Raw genomic sequence first — 23,510 nt, forward strand, 5'->3', positions numbered from 1 at the left:
TTCGAAATTGAATGAATTTCCTTCGAAATTGAATGAATTTCCTTCGAAATTCGAATGAATTTCCCTTCGAAATTCGAATGAATTTCCTTCGGAAATTCAGATGAATTTCCTTCGGAAATTCGAATGAATTTCCTTCGAAATTGAATGAATTTCCTTCGGAAATTGGAATGAATTTCCTTCGAAATTCAGATGAATTTCCTTCGAAATTCGAATGAATTTCCTTCGAAATTCGAATGAATTTCCTTCGAAATTGGAATGAATTTCCTTCGAAATTCAGATGAATTTCCTTCGAAATTGAATGAATTTCCTTCGAAATTGAATGAATTTCCTTCGAAATTCGAATGAATTTCCTTCGAAATTCAGATGAATTTCCTTCGAAATTCGAATGAATTTCCTTCGAAATTGAATGAATTTCCTTCGGAAATTGAATGAATTTCCTTCGAAATTGAATGAATTTCCTTCGAAATTCGAATGAATTTCCTTCGGAAATTCAGATGAATTTCCTTCGAAATTCGAATGAATTTCCTTCGGAAATCGAATGAATTTCCTTCGAAATTGAGATGAATTTCCTTCGAAATTGAATGAATTTCCTTCGAAATTGAATGAATTTCCTTCGAAATTGGAATGAATTTCCTTCGAAATTGAATGAATTTCCTTCGGAAATTGAATGAATTTCCTTCGAAATTGAATGAATTTCCTTCGAAATTCAGATGAATTTCCTTCGAAGAATCGAATGAATTTCCTTCGAAATTGGAATGAATTTCCTTCGAAATTGAATGAATTTCCTTCGAAATTCAGATGAATTTCCTTCGAAATTCGAATGAATTTCCTTCGGAAATTGAATGAATTTCCTTCGAAATTGAATGAATTTCCTTCGAAATTCGAATGAATTTCCTTCGAAATTGAATGAATTTCCTTCGAGAAATTGAATGAATTTCCTTCGGAAATTCGAATGAATTTCCTTCGAAATTCGAATGAATTTCCCTTCGGAAATTCGAATGAATTTCCCTTCGGAAATTCGAATGAATTTCCCTTCGGAAATTCGAATGAATTTCTTTTCGGAAATTCGAATGAATTTCCCTTCGGAAATTCGAATGAATTTCCTTTCGGAAATTCGAATGAATTTCTTTTCGGAAATTCGAATGAATTTCCCTTCGGAAATTCGAATGAATTTCCCTTCGGAAATTCGAATGAATTTCCCTTGTGGAATTCGAATGAATTTCCCTTCGGAAATTCGACGTGTATGAATACGCACATCAATTCGAACAATCTGCGTATTTTGAAGTAAAAATATTTAAAAATTCAGAGAGCTTGGTCCTCATTACAAGCAAGAGGTCGAGCGTTCAATCCCAGGCTCGTTGTACATGAATCTTCATAATTTTTGTATCATTTCCTACCAAAACGATCCTATTGTTCCTGTCGCACAAAAAACATCCGTGGCACCTATCACAAATCGTTAGAGTTCTCTGCCTCGTTCTTAATACAAAATATAAATACAAAGTAGGAAAGGGACGAGCCTGGAATTGAACTCACGACCTCCTGATTATAGGGCAGAATCGGTAGCCACTAGACCACCGAGCTCGTCCATTTGAGTTTTGACAGATTGATATTTATTCGGAACGAAATAGATTTGGCGCTAATTTTCTCGCGAACAAAGTTTAATTATCGAACTGTCAAATCTAACCATGCTCCGGAGCAGGGTTATTTTTAACCACGGCGAAATAACCATCAAACTGTCAATTTTTAAATAAAAGTTAAACGAATCGGTGGAATGGTTCACAGCCTTAAACTGCGACATGGCAATATTCAAATGAGGAATGTAATGCCAACCAAAAAGTTTAGATGAGCAAATTTCAGCAGGACGTACGTGAGAATCCTACAGACATTTTCTGGGAACTTTTCCAGGTGTTTCCTATCCAGAAAATCTAAGATACGTATTATTCATTCCTCAGAATTTCTGGATAAGGGAATCCCTAAAACTCCTAGGTAAGGAAATCTTGTAGTGAATAAAATTTTTGGGAGAATAAAACCCCTTAGAATTCTTGAGTTTCAAAGTAATTCTTGTGTAAGAATTCAAAGGAGAATATTTCTTCATAATTCGCGAGAGAGAAATTCCTTAGAGTTATCAGAGAGAAGCATTACATATCTGGTCTTTGGTGCGAAATTCACCAGGAACAGAGTAAGATATGTTTTTTTTTCAAATTCCTGAAGGAAACATTGCTGGGGAAAGGATTTCTCAAAATTCTAGCCAGAGAGATTGCCATCACCTTTTGGAGGGGCCATTCCCCAATATTTCTTAATGAGTATTCCGGAAAGCTTCCGTAGCAAAAATTCTTGTAGGAGGAAATTCTCCGAGTTCTGAAGACGAAATTCTCTACAAATTCTAAAGCAGAAATATATCACAATTGTTGTATATCGAGCTCCTATAATTCCGAAAGGAGAATTCCTCCGACATATCTTGGTGGGAGATTTCCACAGAAATTTAAGAAAAAGGAATACTTGGTTTGAGGTGAGAAGGTAGGCTGTAGTCCTTTAATTTTTGTGTGTGGATTAATTCCCCATAATTCCGGATAGAGTATGTCCTTAGAACTCTTTAAGAAGAATTTTTGGATATGGAAAAAACAAGAAGATTGGAAAATCAATTTCCCTGAATTCATGGAGCAGGAATTTTCTAGAATTCCTGACGAAGAATGTGTATGGATAAAAAACCCTGTGTTCTAGTAATACGAGCTTCCCAGATTCCTTGAAGAAGATGTTTCGTAGAATTCCTGCACAAAATTAAGGAAAAAGGATGTTTCCAAAATTCTCAAAGGGGCAATTCTTCAAACTTCTTTGAGAGTAGTTCCTCAGAATTTCTGTAGTTTCCAGAATTCCGAGAGAACACATTTTTCAGTAAATGGTTTCTCAAAGGTATCAGGAAGATTTTCTGGTTTGATACTAGTTATGTAAAAAGGTGTTCGCTGATGTTTCTAGCTCTTCTATGAGAAATGGTTCAATGTTGGTTTTGATATTGCCAGAAATGCAATGCTGATCAACGTATCGCACCATCTGATAGCACATTACATCAAAATATCTGTCATCAGTAAAAAAAATCAGATTTCTTCAAAAAAGATACCATATCCGGTGAATTAGTGGCATAGCGAGAAAATTTTCTTGTGAGAGAAGGGGGAGCTCTTGTATTGAGTTTGATCAAACAACTAAAAGTTATGATTCTGCTCGAGATTGTGACCTCCGTCGTTCAAATACCATGATTCACAATCTTTTCATTTTCTGAGTGTCTTTTGAGCAATTAAAATAATAAACACAAAGTACCGTTCCCCAATTTTCACGAATAATTTGAAAGGACTCGCCCTACCGACATAGAATAAAAATGGATATTCCTTAAACATTTATTGGATCCCAGTCCATATAAGAATTCCCTGAAGTACAGGTCTTGACCTCCTTCGGAGCTGCTTGCTTTTCTAAATCGTTTATGTTGATTGTGTTCTTTATTTAACTAAATTGGATGAACGTTCAACAATGTTTCCATTTCAGTTTATCCAATAATTCACTGGAATTTAGGCCTTAAGCTCTGCACGGGTACTCTAACAGCTGTTATCTGTTTTTAAAAATGGACAATGTGTCTTGTAATCTAATTAGAAGATCACTAACCGCATGTTCATTTCTGAAAGACGCAAGTAGATCTTTCGTTATGCGTATTGGCATTTAGACCTGTACTCCAATTCTAGAAAATATTGGCTTGGAATGGAAAAGGAATTCAATTGACCTTTCCTTGCGTGTCGTTTTCATTACTTCAGTCGATTCTTTGACTTATTTAAGGTCAACTTTTCCCAAGAACTCAATTTTTTTAACCTTTTAACTATTTTAAAAACTGAAAGCAAAAGATGAAAAAGTGCTTCACGTATGAACCGCTCGAAGAATTGAACTGATGTTGGTTCCAGATCGGGAAAGTGCTAGGCCAAACTTGAAAAACAGCATTTCTTGGACTTATTGGATTTCTTGGAATGAAACAAAAGTCAATTTGATTCAAATGATCATTAAGAGCATGTTTCATTTCTAAAAGGAGCTAATTGATCTTTCGTTATGCGTATATACGATAAGGCCTATACTTCAGGTGTTCGGTTCCGAACGTGTAAATTTAGCTTGAGCTTGTATTTATTTTCCTATATTTCATTTCCTAAAAGGATGTTACCTCATTACCCCCTAGTAATAGTTAAGTCTAATAGTCATGCACCTTTATAGTCCTTTCCCCCCAATTCTAGAAACTATAAGCAAAATAAATATCGTCTTGCCCCTTCTCTGTATGTCATGTCCAATGCAAGCTTCATCCACCAGGTTAGGTTTTTGTTTTCTTTTGTTGGCGTTGCCATCGTAATGGGTGGAGCTTATTAGGTGTCAATTGACACACACACAAACAAGCAAACCATGTATAAAAAAGCCGCTGCTGCGCAGTGAATTTTGATTTTGTATTTTGTCGCTACGGAATAAATACCTAGAGGAAAGGCGAAACCCGGAGTTTTTTCTACCAGAAGCACCTCCCGATCCATATTCCACTGCGCTGCTGCCGGAGAGCCGATCGCTGCTGCTGATCCACTGCCATACAGTCCACCCGTTCTGCCGCTCATCGGAGCATCGTCGAAGGAAGCCAAGGAGGAAGCAACAGTCAAGAATTGTCCCTTCGATACGATCCACATTAGACCCCACCAGTGGTAATCTAATGTGGACACCGTTTCGACTGCACACGGACAATCTGTTGCTTTCCTCAGTCAAGATCCCGCTGCTGGAGCCTCAACAAGAGCCAACATTGTGTCCCAGTGAGCCGATCCACTATAAGACCCTTCCGGTAATCTTTTGTGGATATCGGTTCGCCTTGCACATGGATTGCATGTTGTTCTCTGGCCTGTTGAGTGTTAGCCAGTAGCAACATTTTGACTGCACCCCCGGAAGGAAGAGTCCGTTTCCCGTTCCCATTTGTGACGTTGTGCAGTGTGTTGTTGTGTTGTGAGCAGTGTGTTGGGTTTTGAATGAATTCTTGAATGAAATATATGTTGAAGGTATGCCCAATTTGAATTATCAATCGTTAGGAATATTTATATATGGAAGCTGGAAGCATTTACCATACCAAAAGGCGAAAATATTTTAGTTTCCGCGTGGAGGTGTGAAAGCCTAAACTCCAGGGAAATCTTAAAAGACCTGTTACATTTGGCGATAACATATTCACCACAAAAGTTCAACTAGTGGACGTAGTAAGAAGATCCAAAGATCCATACATTAAGTGAAAAATAAGTAACATGAACCAAAATTCTTTGCTCATCATTATTCGTTTCACGTCCTCCCAATAAGCGACATGTTATTTCAGCGGCGCAGCCGAAATTTTTCAAACGTATAAGGGTTTGCACGGAATTTTTCTTCAAACAAATCGAGGTATATGAACCCCCAAGACAAAATTATTTCACCGGCGGCTCTGGCAAAAAAATGCAGCGGCGCGCCGATCAAAAATGGTGGCGGCGGCGACGCTTAAAAATCGTCGGCGGCGCACAGCTCTAGTCACAACCAGTACTGGAAAAGGCCGTGATCGTCATAAGACAAAGAGCAAAGCGCATTTTTCTATTTCAGGTGATCAAATGAAAGAATCGTGGGTACTTTACTGATTATGGATCGACTGTACGTTTTAATTTAATTTATTGAACGGCTACTCAGTCTTGCACTTATTACAACGAGTTTTTTATTTACCCGACGTTTCGACACGGGGACGTCGGGTAAATAAAAAACTCGTTGTAATAAGTGCAAGACTGAGTAGCCGTTCAATAAATTAAAAAAAAATAAAAAAAAAATAAAAAAAAACGTGGGTACTTTGATCAATTTCGCATGGAAGGCAGTCATGAAAAAATTTTGTACTTTATTTTAAAATTTAAATTTCTAAGTTATTTTAATAGATTCATGTGAAGAATAGTGACTAGTCGATAAATTATTAATACTTCTTTAATACACCGAGTTGAAAGTGATAATAAACACAAAAATAATGCAGATATTGCACACTTTCATGCCCTGTCACGGAACAAATATTTTTTGAGATTTTTGTAGCATGCCATTCATCCTTCGCGTTTCTATAGATTTTGAAAGAGGCAGATACGTAAACATCACGTGACATCTCTCATTGAAAATGAGAAATTCCAGTACTGGTCACAACAAAGTGATTGTCATTCACTCCAATAGCAATGCAGCACCAATTAACAGAAAAGAGTCATCATCTTCGATCCAATACACGAATAATTTCGTCACACCAACAATTCTGTTCTTAAAAAAATCTATTTCGTCTTAGCTCACATCAAGTGTTAAAATAACAAACCTTTTCCAAAGAATTGTTGCTTTATTGCATTGTCAGTACAAAGTAACAGCTGATAGCCCTTCCGATACATGGCTTCCTACAAGCTATTCTAACCCGTTCGATGACCTTCATAACCTTCAAAAAGTATGAATGCCCGCAATTCCTGTAAAACCAGGTCATGTCAAACCTTGCCAAAACAACAACGACAACAGCCATAGGCCATACCGCCGAAAGAGTTCACTCACGCTCCTCAAAAGCACCTCATCCCATCGAAAACGTTTCGGTTCGTCCGTTTGCCTTCAGTCCCACCGCACCGGTAAATCTAGACTAATTTCAAATTTCCGAGAAACATCCTTACAACTGACGAACCGGCCAGCCGGTCGGACGGTCGAGCTGCAACACAACACCACACACAACATCGATGGAACCAACCAACAAACGCTTCATCCCCCCTGAAAGACGAGGCGACGCAAAGGAGAGTGAACGGAGGGTGCTCGCTCACGTCAAAGTTACTTTCCGCAGGTCCCCCCCCCTTGAAGCACTTCGTACCGAAGCGCGCGCCTGTATACAACAACGGTAGTAGTGCGACAGTCGCCTCCCAGTGCTAATTAATATATTGCGATCAGCAGCTCGGACACCGCGTCCAAAGTCTCTTTTCCACGTTCTCGCGAAAGCGATTATTTACGATAAACTTATTATGAGCATTATTTTTCAACTCCACCTTCCCACCACCCCATTCGGGGACGGGATCAGTGTCCAATCCGTTATCTGTCCCTACCGCTCTGTCGTTCCTTTTTCGCAGGGCCGTTCTTTATTGCCACGCTTAAATCTTTATCGATTGTACGATTTTCACACCTTTGCTGAACCGGGGGGGAACCGGCGATGGAACAACGACGTGGCCAACACTTCGCACCCACCATACTTTAGCCAAAGCCCCCACAGTCAGTCAGGCTGAACCCACTGCCGGACTGGTTGTTGGGTGACGGCCCAACAGAACAGAACCGGGCACCAAACGCTCTGTGCACACATTTCCGCGCACCGGAGTTTGTTTGCGAGCACTTGCAGGGTTCTTTTCGGAGAAGTCGCCGAGAACCCTTTTTCCGTTGGGTTTTCACCGTCGTCGTCGGTCTGAATAATGGGGAGGGGGACAGGCCATAAATAGGATTACACTAATGTCGTATGCATAACTTTTGAATTTAAAGCTTGAACTCGTTTAAAGTATAAAGAACTGACGTTTGTCGTCTTGCGCCAACTTTGACAGGCGATGACGACCGACGCGACGACGACTGTGGGTTCATTCTCATATACGTGCACCGAGAGTTCGGAGCACATGGGGACTAACAATATTTGTCACTAGATTAAGTCATTTGGCAGCTCCAGAGGTGTTGAAGGGTAGGTACGTATCATGTTGCGAATCACAGCACGAGTGTTGATCGTCATTGCTGGGTATGTGTTGCTCGACAGTACCCCGGCAGTGTATGTTACAAACGAGTTTTTTTTTCGTTTAATTGTCGGTAATCAATTCGCTGAATGCTTATTCAAAGGTAGGCTTTGTTCAGAGAATTGCTCTGGTATGGTAACCAGTCGTGGGGGGTTGAGCATGCTCTTTAATTGTCTCAACGTACCATGCTTGATTTGTTAATGTTTTGCTTGAATTTGGTTAATTTTTAATGAGTGCGAGGAAGTGAAAATTAGTTTTCTGTCACACAAAATATACAAAAACAATTGTTCAACTATTCAACAATAACAAATCCCAAGAATCAAATGCAACGATACAAAGAATCTATGTATGATGTATGATTAAACGAGTAATGTGACACTGAACAAAAATGAACTCAAAGTCAACTTGACAAGTTCTTCAGAGCAAACTCATTCGTGATCGGCAGTGATGTTCGACCGTGCGTAGATGTGTTTAACGAATCGAACCTGTCGAGTCCTAGGGTCGGATCCATCCATTGATCCATTATTCACACGGTTGAACAAAGCAGGTGGATTAGTTTTGACTTGACTTTAAATTTGCTCTTGATTGCGTTTGAATTTGCTATACCTACATCGGCTTCAAGGTGGCGTTGAATTGGTAAATATACATCACATTGGCTGTGAATCGATTCCACTACGAATCACGGATGGCTTGACCCTTGCTAAGTTGCAAATTAATTTGTCTTTGACCTCATTTTAAGCAAAGTTTTGCTAATTTTATTTCAACAAAATATTGTCTATCTCAGCCTGCTGTCTAACCCCTGTAGATAGCCTGCATATAAACTACATCGCGATCTCCTCACCTATTCATTCTTGTCTAGACGTCACATGTCTCACATCTCACATCTGAGTTCCACTTAATTCCAACACAATTCATTTCCTATATTTTATTTCTAATTACTCATTACTCAATTCTCACATATCACTGCTTGCTTCTCTCATCTCAATGCTCATCTATCATTTTTTTTATTTTCGCTTTTCAATTCTCATATTTCACATTTTATTCCTCCCCAAGCAACACCAGTTGTTTCTCAGTAAGTAACACCAACTGTGGTGTGACTTACTAAAGGTCTGAGTTATGCACAACGCGTCGTATTTGAAACTACTTTGTGACACAAAAAGCGCAAGAGGTGGAGCCTATTTGCAACATCTTGCTGCTACAATGAAAATAAAAACACAAAAACCAACCGGGAATCGAACCATGGACCTTGAGATTTGCAACCTTTTACTATAACCATCACACCATCAACTCTGCTCTGAGATTCTGCTACAAGTGCACTACATAAACAACAAAGTCAATTGTAACTTCATTGTACCTTATACGGAACATGCAGGGGACTGTCAAAAATAAAATACTGCTCAGCTGAGCTCAAAATGTTTTGCAACATCCGTAACTGCAATGAATCGAAACGTTATTTATACTGCAACTTATCTGTTTTGTTTCTGATTTGAAACACATTGAATTCCAAATCACTCGGGAAGTCAGATGCGTGGCATATTGCAACGCCCCTTAAAAACGGAAATGAATCATTGTGTATTTCCTAAACTGAAAAGTGGCTTTGATGTGACTCGATGTGTTGCCACTGTCTTTAATGCAATTTATTAGGAACAAACAGCTATTTGAAAGATGTTGCGCGTGCTGCTTGGGTCGTCTTACTTTCCATATCTCATTTCTTACACCTCGATTCCCATATTTCGCTCCTGTTTTTACCTCTTACATATCATTTCTCACTTCATACTGCTCATTTCTCGCTTTTCACTTCTCATTTCTCGTTTCTTCCGCCTAACTTACTTCGCATCATTCATCCCTTCTCACTATCAATGGCTGAGCTCAACATATTAAACAATAAATTTTAGTGTCTCTTAGTGACAGACTGGTGCATTTCACGATCACCCCTACGAATGAGGAGGGAGGTATCCATTTCATACGTTTTCCATCAAATAAATAACTTAAGCGAAAATTTCGAGCGCATAAGTCGCAAGAGCGAAAACGGCGCCCTGATTGAAATTAATTGAAAATAAACAATGTAACTATGTCAAAAAGACTAGAAAGCTAATGAAAATCTTTCCAAGGTAGCTTTTGAATTGTTTGGTAAATCGAAAAAGTTTTAAAATACGGCTATTTTTAGGACTTGAACAATTGACAGATTTAAATCGCTCCTTGGGTCGAACAAATTGTTTAAAAATAAAGCTTCTTAGCGGAAGCTCAAGCCTGAAGCAATAAAAAATGCTTATGAAGAAACTCTCTTAAGGCGAAGCATTTTATGTATAGGACAAAAGGCTTTCAATGATTACAGATTTCTATGTCTTGAGTGTGAACTTCTTCAATGCGAAATTTGAAAAGGTTAGGACATTTAGTCGAATAGGACATTTGGTCGAATAGGACATGTGGCCGAATAGGACTTTTGGCCGAATTGGACATTTGGCTGAATAGGACATTTGGCCGAACTGGAGATTTGGCCGAATAGGACATTTGGCCGAATAGGATATTTGACCGAATAGGACATCTGGCCAAAAAGACATTTGACCGAATGAGACTTTTGGCCCAATAGGACTTCTGACCAAATAGGACATTTGGCCGAATAGTACGTCTGGCCCTGGCCGAATAGGACATTTGGCCGAATAGTACATTTGAACGAATAGGCGATATGGCCGAATAGGACATTTGACCGAATGGGACTTTTGGCCCAATAGGACTTTTGACCAAATAGGACATTTAGCCGAATAGGACTTTTGACCGAATAGGACATTTGATTGAATAGGACATTTGGCCGAATAGGTTGTATACTATTTCGCCGAAAACCATTTTGCGGATTTTTTTTTCGCGGTACGACATTCCGCGGAATGTACCAAATCTCCGAAACACGTTTCGTGGAATGTACCTTTATTCCGAAAGACATTTCGCGGAATATACCTTTTCACCGAAAGCCATTTCGCGGAATGCCATTTGGCGGAATTCAGGTAGAGTAGTTATCATTGAAATATTTACTGAATTCTGCTTAATTACATGTAATGCGGTCGGTATAAGGCAAAGTGAGGAAAGAATGCCTTCTTGAAATAGAGATAAGTGACGTTTGGCACACGCACAGCACAGTTAAAAAATATATGGAAATTTATTTATTTTAACCCAAACTTCGATGACTAGCATTATCTAGGAGTGTTTATTTTCCTTTTCCGGCACTCACACATTCGGACGTGAGAATTTCAATGGACACGTTTGCTCGGCATAAAGAAAAGAAAGGAGGTAGTCCGTTTTATAAATTAACGCATCTACCCGGTATAAATCAAAGAGGAAAGATAATGCCTTCTTTGAATGAATGCGACTGCGCGGTATAAAGCGAAAGGAGGGATAACGCTTTCTGCCCGGTATAAGGCGAAAGCAGTTTATAATGCCTTCTTTAAAAGAACGCGTCTGCCCGGTATAAGGCGAAGGAAGGGGTAACGCCTTCTTTAAATGGATGCGCCTGCCCGGTATGAAGCGAAAGGAGTTGATAATGCCTTCTATTAAAGAAACCACTTTGCCCGGTATAAGGCGAAGAAAGGGATAACGCTTTTAATTAAATTAATGCGTCTGCCTTGAATATGGCGGAAGGAGTTGATAATGCCTTCTTTAAAAGAACGCGTCTGCCCGATATAAGGCTAAGCGAGGGGTAGCGATGAATGTGTCTGTCCGATATGAAGCGAAATGAGTTGATTATCCCTTCTTTAAAAGAATGCGTCTGCCCGGTATAAGGCGAAGGGAGGTGTACTGCCTTCTTTGAATGTATTCGTCAGCCCGGTATAAAGCGAAAGAAGAGAAAATGCCTTCTTCAAATTGTAGCGTCTCCCCGGTACAAAGCTAAGGGAGGATATAATGCCATATTTAAATGAATACGTTTTCTCGGAATTAGACGAAAGGAAGAAATAAAGGATTATTCATAAAAACGTATCCCTAACAAAACAAAAAGAGGATGAGTAAGAGTAAAGAGGAAAGAGGTAAATGAAGGGATTACATTATATCTGGCCCGTCTTTCAGATATAATGCAGGATTTGTAAGGGGCAATTGAAATTTTTAAAACTATTTCTATATATTCTGGGAGGTCTTCCTTAGCCCTGTGGAAAGATGCGTGGCTGCCAAGCAAGACTATGCTAGTTTTAACTTCTGGCCCGGTCTAGGAAATTCATATATTGAACATTTTCTCGACTTTTTGGGCATAAAAGTTTTAACCTGTTAAACTCGTGTTATACGACTGCAAAAAAAATGGTAACTTGGCTTAGAAACCTCGCAGTTAATAAACGTAGAAGTGCTGAAGGATCATTAAGCTACTATTATTAATATTCCGCGAAATAGTGCTTTCCGCGAAACGGTACATTCCACTAAAAGTCATTCGGTGAAACGGTACAATTCGCCAAATGTCGTACCGCGAAAAGTTACATACCGCCAAATGTTATTCCGCGAAATATTCAACCGCGAAAATGACAATTAGCCGAATAGGACATATGGCCGAATAGGACATCTGGCTGAATAGGACATCTGGTCGAATAGGACATTTGGCCGAATAGGTCATTTGGACGAACACGAGATTTGGCCGAATAGGACATTTGGCCGAATAGATCATTTGGCCGAATAGGATTTTTGACCAAATAGGACATTAAGCCGAATAGAACTATTGACTGAATAGGACATTTGGCTGAATAGGGCATTTGGCCGAATAGGACATTTGGCCGAATAGGACATTTGGTCTAATAAAACATTTGGCCGAATAGTACATTTAAACGAATAGGAGATTAGGCCAAATAAGACATTTGGCCTAATTGGACATTTGGCTGAATAGGTCATTTTGCCGAATAGGTCATTTGGCCGAATAGGACATTTGGCCTTATTGAACATTTGGCCGAATAGGATATTTGGCCGAATAGGACATTTGGCCAAATAGGTCATTTGATAAAATAGGTCATTTGGCCTAACAGGACATTTGGCCTATTGAACATTTGCCCAAATGATTGTATAACATTTCACCGAAAACTGCTTCGCGGAATTCCTTTTCGCGGTTGGATATTTTGCGGAATATCATTTGGCGGTAAGTAACTTTTCGCGGTACGGCATTTGGCGGTTATTACCTTTTCGCCGAATGACTTTTGGCGGAATGTACCATTTCGCGGAATGCACCTTTTCGCGGAATATTAATAATAATTCAGCTTTTACCTGCGAGGTTTCTAAGCCATGTTACCATTTTTTTACATTCGTTTATCACGAGATTAACACGTTGAAACTTTTATACCTAAAAAGTCGACTTATACCGGCCAGATGCGTCCATTTAAAGAAGACGTTACTCCTGCCTTCGCCTTACAGCGGGAAGACGCATTCTTTTAAAGAAGGCATTATCAACGCCCTTCGCCTTATACCAGGCAGATGCATTTATTTAAAAAAGTCGTTACTCCACCCTTCACCTTATACCGGGCAGACGCATTCTTTTAAAGAGGACATTATCAACTCCTTTCGCTTTATATCGGGCAGATGCATTCATTTAAAGGAGGCATTACCCATCCCTTCGTCTTATACCGGACAGACGCGTTCTTTTAAAGAAGGCATTATCAACTCCTTTCGCCTTATACCGGACAGATGCATCCATATAAAGAAGGCGTAACACCTCCCCTCGCCTTATACCGGACAGATGCATTCATATAAAGAAGGCGTAACCCCTCCCTTCGCCTTATACCGGGCAGACGCGTTCTTTCAAAGTAGGCATTATCAACTCCTTTCGCCTTATACCGGGCAGATGCATTCATTTAAAGAAGGCATTACCCCTTCCTTCGCCTTATACCGGGCAGACGCGTTCTTTTAAAGAAGGCATTATTAACTCCTTTCGCCTTATACCGAGCAGATGCATCCATTTTAAGAATGCGTTACCCCTCCCTTCGCCGAATACCGGACAGACGCGTTCATTTAAAGTAGGCATTATTAAAACCTTTCGCCTGATACCGGGCAAATGCATCCATTTAAAGAAGGCGTAACCCCTCCCTTCGCCTTATACCGGGAAGACGCATTCTTTGAAAGAAGACATTAGCAACTCCTTTCGCATTATACCGGGCAGAACATATGGTAGGGTTTCAGGTTTTGAAAACTTCAACCCAAGTCGCCGGATTCGGGTTTGAAAACTTAGTACAATATCGGGTTCGGGTACGGGTTTGTTAGATAAAAAAATGGGTCCGGGTCGGGTACGGGCTTAAGAAATAAAATACTGATAATTATTTTATTTAGTTTTGTTAATTGTGAGGCTAGTACGTTGTTTGGACTTACATTTTTACACATATCTAGTTTGAATTTTCCGGGGAAAACTTTTGTGTCGGCTTAAATAATTAAATTATGTCGGGTTCGGGTCGAGTACGGGTTTACGAATAAAAACATTCTCGGGAACGGGCATTCCGCGGAATGATTTTCGGTGAAAAGGTACATTCCGCGAAATGTCTTTCGGAAAAAAGGTGCATTCCGCGAAATGTGTTTCGGAGAGTTGATACATTCCGCGGAATGTCGTACCGCGAAAAAAAATTCCGCGAAATGTTTTTCGGCGAAATAGTATACAACCGGCCAAATAGGACATTTGGCCGAATAGGATATTTGGCCGAATAGGACATTTGGCCGAATAGGACGTCTGGCCAAATAAGACATTTGATAAAATAGGTCATTTGGCCTAACAGGACATTTGGCCTTATTGAACATTTGGCCAAATAGGACATTTGGCCGAATAGGACATTTGGCCGAATAGGACATTTGGCCGAATAGGACATTTGGCCGAATAGGACATTTGGCCGAATAGGACATTTGGCCGAATAGGACATTTGGCCGAATAGGACATTTGGCCGAATAGGACATTTGGCCGAATAGGACATTTGGCCGAATAGGACATTTGGTCGAATAGGACATTTGGCCGAATAGGACATTTGGCCTAATTGGACATTTGACCGAATAGGACATCTGGCCGAATAAGACATGTGGCCGAATAGGACATTTGGCCTGACTGGACATTTGGTCGAATAGGAGATTTTGCCGAATAGGTCATTTGGCCGAATAGGACATTTGGCCTTATTGAACATTTGGCCAAATAGGATATTTGGCCGAATAGGACATTTGGCCGAATAGGACGTCTGGCCAAATAGGACATCTGGCCAAATAAGACATTTGATAAAATAGGTCATTTGGCCTAACAGGACATTTGGCCTTATTGAACATTTGGCCAAATAGGACATTTGGCCGAATAGGACATTTGGCCGAATAGGACATTTGGTCGAATAGGACATTTGGCCGAATAGGACATTTGGCCTAACAGTACATTTGACCGAATAGGACATCTGACCGAATAAGACATGTGGCTGAATAGGACATCTGGTCGAATAGCACATTTGGTCGAATAAGACATTTGATCGAATAAAGATTTGGCCGAATAGGACATCTGGCCGAATAGGACATTTGGTCTAGTAAAATATTTGGCCGAATAGGACATTTGGTCGAATAGGTCATTTGACGTCTCACTCTTCACTTCTCACGTCTCACTTCTCTTTGTGAACAGTGAGAAGTGAAAAGTGAAACGTTTCACTACTCGCTACTTATTTCCAACTTCTCAATTTGAAAAGTGAGAAGTGCAAAGTGAGTAGTGCGACGCTTACTTCTCACTTCGCACTACTCACTTTTAACGGTGTGAAATGATTTGTAAGAAGTGAGACATCCTCGGTCGAATAGGTCATTTGGCCGAATAGGTCATTTAGCCGAATAGGCCATACGGCCGAATAGGTCATTTTTCCAAACGGGTCATTGGACCGAATTTGGCAGAACAACATCAAATACGTATAGCTATGTAGCCCAACGTCACCTTTGCGTACAATCCGATTAGGTTGTCTCTTTGAATTTTTTTCGACGTGAAGGTTTTTCTTTCTATTAGTTTTTAAAAAATGGAGTATCCTTAAATTATTTGTTAAAACTTATTTATGACCGTTCACTTTGAAGAACTTTCCTGTCAAAAAGCTTTTCACTCTTTTTATGCTCCAGAAACTTCTTTGTCTGTGTTCAACTCAGAGCTCTATTCTGATGGCCTCAAATCTCTTTATAGTCTATCATTATTAGGCTAAAAAAAAGTTTTTCAGTTCAGATTTTCAGAAAATATTTTGAAAAATTGACTTTTTGAGGCAAATATACTAAGAGATTTTTTTATTCGAAAGGCCTTCGTTCCTTACAGACTTTTTGTCATTGAGGACTCGTTCCATCCACATTTGATTTTTTTTTCTATGTTCACTCCATCTTCAACGTTTTGTCAACTTCTACAATCTTTGTATTCCCAAAGTATTGTTATCAATTTTTTAGTTAAAAAATAATAACCCTTGAGTTTTACTTTGCTTAATCGAGGGGGCTTAAATGGAAGAGGTGTAAACGACAGAAGCAACATTTTTGGCTTGAAGTTTGCCAGATTTCGAAATAAAATCAGCCCAATCTACAAAGCGATTTTTTTTTTGGTTTTGATTTTCAAAACAGTTAGAAATTATAGAAAGTTTTTTGTTTGGTAAAGATTTAATCTAATCGATGAATTGACCGAGTCAACATAACGAGATAATTTTCTGATGGAAAAAGAAGTAAGTTCAAGCTATATATAGGCTAGACATCAAAACTTAAACAAAAATACCAAGTGAAAGAATGGGACCCACCTGGAATTGAACCAACAACCAAAAGCTTGATAGTTTATTTCCTTGAGTTTCCCTCAAGCTCAGTTAAGGATTTCTTTTAGTAAAATGATTTTTTAAAAAAACTACACTTTGAACACTTTGTATTACAACACAAACTACCCTATGCACTGAACGTTAGGTTGCCGCAGCTGCTACCGATGAAAAGAGGTCGAGCCGCGTGCTCGCGTTGGTTTTATTACTTATTCCGCTGACTCTGCATATCTCGTCCATTGCAACGTGTATTGACTGCGTGGCATGGACTGGTAATTTCCTAACGCTCATTAAAAAGTTTTTTCACAACCTCCAGGAATTTATTTGAAAATGTATCCAAGTGTTTTTCATACCCGATTTGAACCATACTCTAGGAAGGATTTTCACAAGAATTATGCGAAGGAATGGTCAAACATTTGTTCATAGATTTGTTAATCAATTTTGTCAGAATTTCCTTTCGAAAATTTCTCGCGCTTAGTTTCATAGGGGCGTTAATGTATTGATCGATTTCTCTTAATCGATTTTTTATTCTGTTAATAACTCAATTGTTTCAAAAGCTGCAACCGTAATTATAGATTCTGGTGCAAGATACAATCATCCTTTATCACACTAAACCATTGAATCATCGACGAACTAGCGCAATTCGGTACAATAAAAGAAAACATTGAAGAAGAGGAATCGATCAATACAGTTACGCCCCTATGAAACTAAGCGCGAGATTTATTCCGTGACTTTTCTACGTATTCTTCCGTACGTCACGATTTGGAGCCTACTGCACTTTATAGGATTTGGACCGAAGCATTGGGATTCTGCTTAAACGCTTTTATTAAAGTCCTGTAAGAAGAGTACCGCCATGTACCACATTTGACATTTGACAGGTCTCCTGCTTGTTAGTCACTGTAGGTTTCATGACAGGCTTGTGATCCTAACAGAACATTATTTTGGCCACATTTCTCCTTCCGTTCGTTGCTCCAAGTTTTGTAATAACATTTTATCACCTGACTCAACATTGACTGCACGAATAAGAGTTGTTTTCTGATGTTCCAATCAGAGAGTTGAGGATTTTACCAGTGCTTGTGCAAAATCAATCCTCCGACGTTGCTTTTAAGGTGACGCAATGTTTCGAAAAACTAACAGCGATTAAAATACAGTATAATCAATACACTCTGAATTCCACCCAACATTTCAAAATAAAATACCCAATGGGTAATTCTCTACAGCGTTTTTTTTCCATGATGCAATTGTCTGTGGGACACCCTTTAGTATGACTTTTTAGGATTGAAATAATCCTTTTTCAATACTAAGGATACATTGGTATGAAACCAGAAGTTTTAAACCGCTATGAGTTAAAATTTTGTTGTGGCAGAAAATAATCAAAATTGTGATGATTTTGGGGCGAAAAGACAACATTCTAAGGCTGTCCGTTTTTATTAAACCAGAAGCCTTTACATATAAGAGATTGTATGAGCATACAATACAGACAAATCAAGGGATTATTCATCACGAAGCATTGTTTTCCTTAAAGTAGTAACAGATGTCCATCTGCAGTTTCGCTCCATTTAAAGTAACAAAACCTTCAACGGAACTTCAGTCCGGAAAGCAGTCGCAGAAAGATCATAAGGGCAGCTGCCAATCAGCATAATCAAACACCAGCAGACGATGACGGCTGTGTCAGCTTTGATCTGAAAGCGCCACCGTTTTCCTCGTTTGCCGAATCCCCAAATGTCCCAAATCATTTGCAATTCCATCACGATACATCCACCGCGACCGTTTTGGTCCTCCACACGCAACCTATATACAGAATGAAGATGTCTCTGTCAAACTTCGTTCGACGACCTGACCTCGGCTCACCTTTTCTCACTCGGCTCGGCGCGCTCGTCCAGTGGCCACCATCGTAACCATAAATAATCCTTAAGAGCTTCCGTTCTCGATTCGCTCGGACGAAAGAACACCGCGCGCTCAGTCTGCCTAACCACGACGGCAGGATTGTTCATTCAGATGTCAATAAATTTAATAAAAATATTGTAAAAAAGCATAAACATATTGAAAAACAATTGCAGCCGTCGTCGCTGACCCGGCCGAGCCAATTCCCCCGTATACGACATAGAAGCGGTACAAATTTATTCAGTAGCCTTTTAGTGACTTTATTTGTTCCCGCGCCACACTGTGGCGAGCGCCGCCGTAGCTCCGGATCCCACGGGATCATTTTTCCGACTGCCGATGCTGATTGCATTCGCTTAGCATAATAACAGTTCCGCTCGCAGTCGGCGTGGTCCGATTGCCTGGTCGCGGTTTTCCCGCAGATATCGGCGCAGTAGAGAAAGGAAGCATAAATCCACTTCGGTCGGGGAAGGGACGTAATAAATTTTTGACGTTTTGTGACCGGCGGCCGGGGCAGCAGTAGCGGTCTTCCATAGAACTTTTGCGTGAGTCCACCAGCCAGCAGTGGATGGAGATTCTACTGGAGGTGAAAACAACACAAAAGGTTGCACATTTTTACACGCTTTCTGGGCGCGCGAAGACGCAAGGATATATGGCCCTATTGTTCGCCGGCCGGACTCCGGTCAGTTACGGAGGTGTCCATTTTCGTACTTGGAACAAGAATCGATTGGTGGGAAGGGGGTTGTGGTGTTCGGTTATTGTTTTTTGATGGGAAGGTCAATCGGCTTGCGGCAGCTGTCCGGTTGGAGATGAATTACATATCAAACCGTTTTCGACTGAAGGAATTCAATAAGCGATTGTTGAGCTTGAACAGCGGCATATGATGCGTGCAGTAAAAACAGCTGATATGACTTAAAACCTTCAACTATATATTGCATAACTCCATTACCAGATAAAATTCATAAGTTACAATTTTCTTCTCTGATTCTATTGCAGTTGGCCTCTCACCGAATCTCCCCTCGCCCGGGGCCGTGCCCCCTTCGTCCACGAACCTGTTTGGAGCAGCAGCGGCAGCGGCCGCCGCCGCAGGCCACCCGGCCGCCAACGCGCAAACCCTCGCCGGTCTAATGTCGCAGCACCGACTGCTGGAGCTGTCCCGATTCGGGCTGCGCGGTTACGATCTGGCGCAGCATATGCTCACGCAGCAGGGTGCCGTGTCCAAATTGCTCGGTAAGTGACCGGAATTGAAAGTGATATCCCGCCGCCGTAAGACAACGACGACAGCTGCACGGAGGCTCGGTTTTTCACGATCTAGTAATTATTCTATTACCGATACGCACTCTTCGGATCCCGCGTGACTTCCCACCCGAGTGGCAGTTGTCGATGATCTGGAAGAAAAAGGGTGGTGCCAACCTCAAATTTCTTTCAAAACTGTTACCGTAAATGGTAGCTTTAATAAAATAAGAAATTTTGTACTTCATCTGCCCTATAATTAACTCTCGAGCCGGGCTCTGTATCAATGGGAGACTATCATTACCTCCATCAATGGCGTTACGGTTGACGAGTACTGCTGCCGCGCTTGGACAGATGATGGCAATCGTGGCACTTGTACCTTGCATTGTATGCAAACACATCGACTTGCGGTGAAGCCGTTAGTTCCCTGTCGCTTCCATAAACAAGTGATCAATTTTTACGAGCTTGTTAACCTGGCAGGAAATTCAATTTCAAACTCGTTAAAGTCATCTCCCGGACGATTCAAAATCACAGCTGAAGCAACTGCAGCTTCCCATTAGGCACTGTAGTTTTACTGCGCGGCCGGCAGGAAGTCGCGCTATTCTTAATTGTTGAACAAAAGTGCAATCCGGGTGAAATTTATGCAAGCGGTTATCTTAATTTTATGCACATACAGATGGCAAACCGATGCACTGTGGTTTGATCCCAGGTTAAAAAATAAGCTCGTTTTAAGTAATCTCATGCTAGATGTAAAATTCATTTGTGTCATTTTTGGCCAGTCTTCGGAAATGCGAATGATTTCCCTTCGGAAATTCGGATGAATTTCCCTTCGGAAATTCGGATGAATTTCCCTTCGGAAATTCGGATGAATTTCCCTTCGGAAATTCGGATGAATTTCCCTTCGGAAATTCGGATGAATTTCCCTTCGGAAATTCGGATGAATTTCCCTTCGAAATTCTGAAGAATTTCCTTCGAAATTCGGATGAATTTCCTTCGAAATTCGGATGAATTTCCTTCGAAATTCGGATGAATTTCCTTCGAAATTCGGATGAATTTCCTTCGGAAATTCGAATGAATTTCCTTCGGAAATTCGGATGAATTTCCTTCGGAAATTCGGATGAATTTCCTTCGAAATTCGGATGAATTTCCTTCGAAATTCGGATGAATTTCCTTCGAAATTCGGATGAATTTCCTTCGAAATTCGGATGAATTTCCTTCGAAATTCGGATGAATTTCCTTCGAAATTCGGATGAATTTCCTTCGAATTCGGATGAATTTCCCTTCGGAATTCGGATGAATTTCCTTCGAAATTCGGATGAATTTCCTTCGGAATTCGGATGAATTTCCTTCGAAATTCGGATGAATTTCCTTCGAAATTCGGATGAATTTCCTTCGAAATTCGGATGAATTTCCCTTCGAATTCGGATGAATTTCCTTCGAAATTCGGATGAATTTCCCTTCGAATTCGGATGAATTTCCTTCGAAATTCGGATGAATTTCCTTCGAAATTCGGATGAATTTCCTTCGAAATTCGGATGAATTTCCTTCGAAATTCGGATGAATTTCCTTCGAAATTCGGATGAATTTCCTTCGAAATTCGGATGAATTTCCTTCGAAATTCGGATGAATTTCCTTCGAAATTCGGATGAATTTCCTTCGAAATTCGGATGAATTTCCTTCGAAATTCGGATGAATTTCCTTCGAAATTCGGATGAATTTCCTTCGGAAATTCGGATGAATTTCCTTCGAAATTCGGATGAATTTCCTTCGAAATTCGGATGAATTTCCTTCGAAATTCGGATGAATTTCCCTTCGAAATTCGGATGAATTTCCTCTGGAAATTCGGATGAATTTCCTCTGGAAATTCGGATGAATTTCCTCTGGAAATTCGGACGAATTTCCTCTGGAAATCCGGATGAATTTCCTTCGGAATTCGGATGAATTTCTTTCGGAATTCGGATGAATTTCTTTCGGAATTCGGATGAATTTCTTTCGGAATTCGGATGAATTTCCTCTGAAAATTCGGATGAATTTCCTCTGGAAATTCGGATGAATTTCCTCTGGAAATTCGGATGAATTACCTCTGGAAATTCGGATGAATTACCTCTGGAAATTCGGATGAATTTCCTTCGAAATTCGGATGAATTTCCCTTCGAAATTCGGATGAATTTCCTTCGAAATTCGGATGAATTTCCTTCGAAATTCGGATGAATTTCCTTCGAAATTCGGATGAATTTCCTTCGAAATTCGGATGAATTTCCTTCGAAATTCGGATGAATTTCCTTCGAAATTCGGATGAATTTCCTTCGAAATTCGGATGAATTTCCTTCGAAATTCGGATGAATTTCCTTCGGAAATTCGGATGAATTTCCTTCGAAATTCGGATGAATTTCCTTCGAAATTCGGATGAATTTCCTTCGAAATTCGGATGAATTTCCTTCGAAATTCGGATGAATTTCCTTTGGAAATTCGGATGAATTTCCCTTCGGAAATTCGGATGAATTTCCCTTCGGAAATTCGGATGAATTTCCCTTCGGAAATTCGGATGAATTTCCCTTCGGAAATTCGGATGAATTTCCCTTCGGAAATTCGGATGAATTTCCCTTCCCAGTGTCGTATGCACAATTTTCCTAATAAACAAATAGATTTTGCCTATCATTTGCAAGCAAAAATGTGAACAGGAATGTTGAATTTTGACGCACCCAATTCCAACACCATTGGCCATCTCTTATACGAAAAAAAACCACTGTGCGATGCTGCGCCGAACTCGTGCCGATTCCCATACTGAGCTCGGAACCTCACCGTGACAGATTTGATTACGACGATGCGACGTCAAGCCAGGCACATATAACGAAAGCGACGAGCGACGCAACGTTCAATGGCAATGCCACGTACGTACGTTTCCCATCAACCTCGTCACCTACATAATGTAAGATTGTAATCGATTTTGCAGCTAAATAATTCACAATTGTTTCGTCTATTTTCAAAAGTATGACCTAGCAAATAAACAAAAAGTGACTACCAACACGCGGAAGACGGAAACCGAGTCAAGGTGATTTTTTCCAATGTGGTTCAGGTGGAACTCCATTTAAATTGTTGGATATTTAAAACAAACAGGAATATGTTTCTGCCTTGCTAATAATGTGGCGTAGGTGGAAAATGTGTTGATAAAAACATGCGAAATAGCCCTGAGCAGGGTCACGGTTTATGCTTCCTATAGTCGTAAGACCCGTTGATTCATTGGGGCATTCTTGGTGACTTGCTATGTCAACGAAGACGCCGCCGTTTCTATTTAGAATGGCGCTTAGACTTTCACGTAATCGTTCAAATGGTTGGTTATTGCTCGGTAGCATGCAAAAGAGTAACTTGGCAGTCGTATGTTGTACAGAACACTGACCTAAATTATTTTTTGCAAGCTTTTCATAACTGTTAGTATATCACTTGAACTTGGGCTGTCATTCAACAAAAAATACAAGTATTCTTTTGCGTGCTTGCATTTTTTAAATTATCTCTAATATAATTCAAACAAGTTCAATACGGAAGTTATAATTTGACTACTTTTATTGCTCTTTTAATCAGAAAATTCCTTGACCATTAAAATAATTTTAACCTGCGTTATTTCTACTTAATTCTAACGCATCAGTTGTTCATTACTAATCATTCGATAATCAAACAAATCCAAAGGTGATCAAATAATCGATAGATTTCAACTCATTTCAAAATATCCATCTTAATTATTTATATCAAAACCGCTCGGAAACTATTTCGTCTTCAAAGCCACAACTATTTCCTTCCTTTGTCGTGCCATTTCCTAATCTAATTCACACCCTTGAAGGAGCCTTTGCCATGTTTGAAGTCCTCACCTTCGTCGTTAACCGCAAAACCGCACAATTCCAAATTCAAACAA

General features: G+C 40.0%; 1 protein-coding gene across 3 annotated transcripts in view; it reads left to right on the forward strand.

Annotated features, from left to right (window-relative positions):
* LOC134225976 (paired box protein Pax-6-like) overlaps nucleotides 1-23,510 on the forward strand; it is a 181,385-nt gene that overhangs the window by 40,246 nt on the left and 117,629 nt on the right. For all 3 annotated transcript variants that reach the window (XM_062706459.1, XM_062706457.1, XM_062706458.1), the window contains exon 2: nucleotides 19,367-19,600. In XM_062706459.1, coding sequence (XP_062562443.1) covers nucleotides 19,367-19,600 — 234 coding nt within the window. The remainder of the gene's footprint in view (nucleotides 1-19,366; nucleotides 19,601-23,510) is intronic.

This window comes from Armigeres subalbatus, chromosome 3 (genome assembly GCF_024139115.2).
Source record: "Armigeres subalbatus isolate Guangzhou_Male chromosome 3, GZ_Asu_2, whole genome shotgun sequence".
Classification (NCBI taxonomy): domain Eukaryota; kingdom Metazoa; phylum Arthropoda; class Insecta; order Diptera; family Culicidae; genus Armigeres; species Armigeres subalbatus.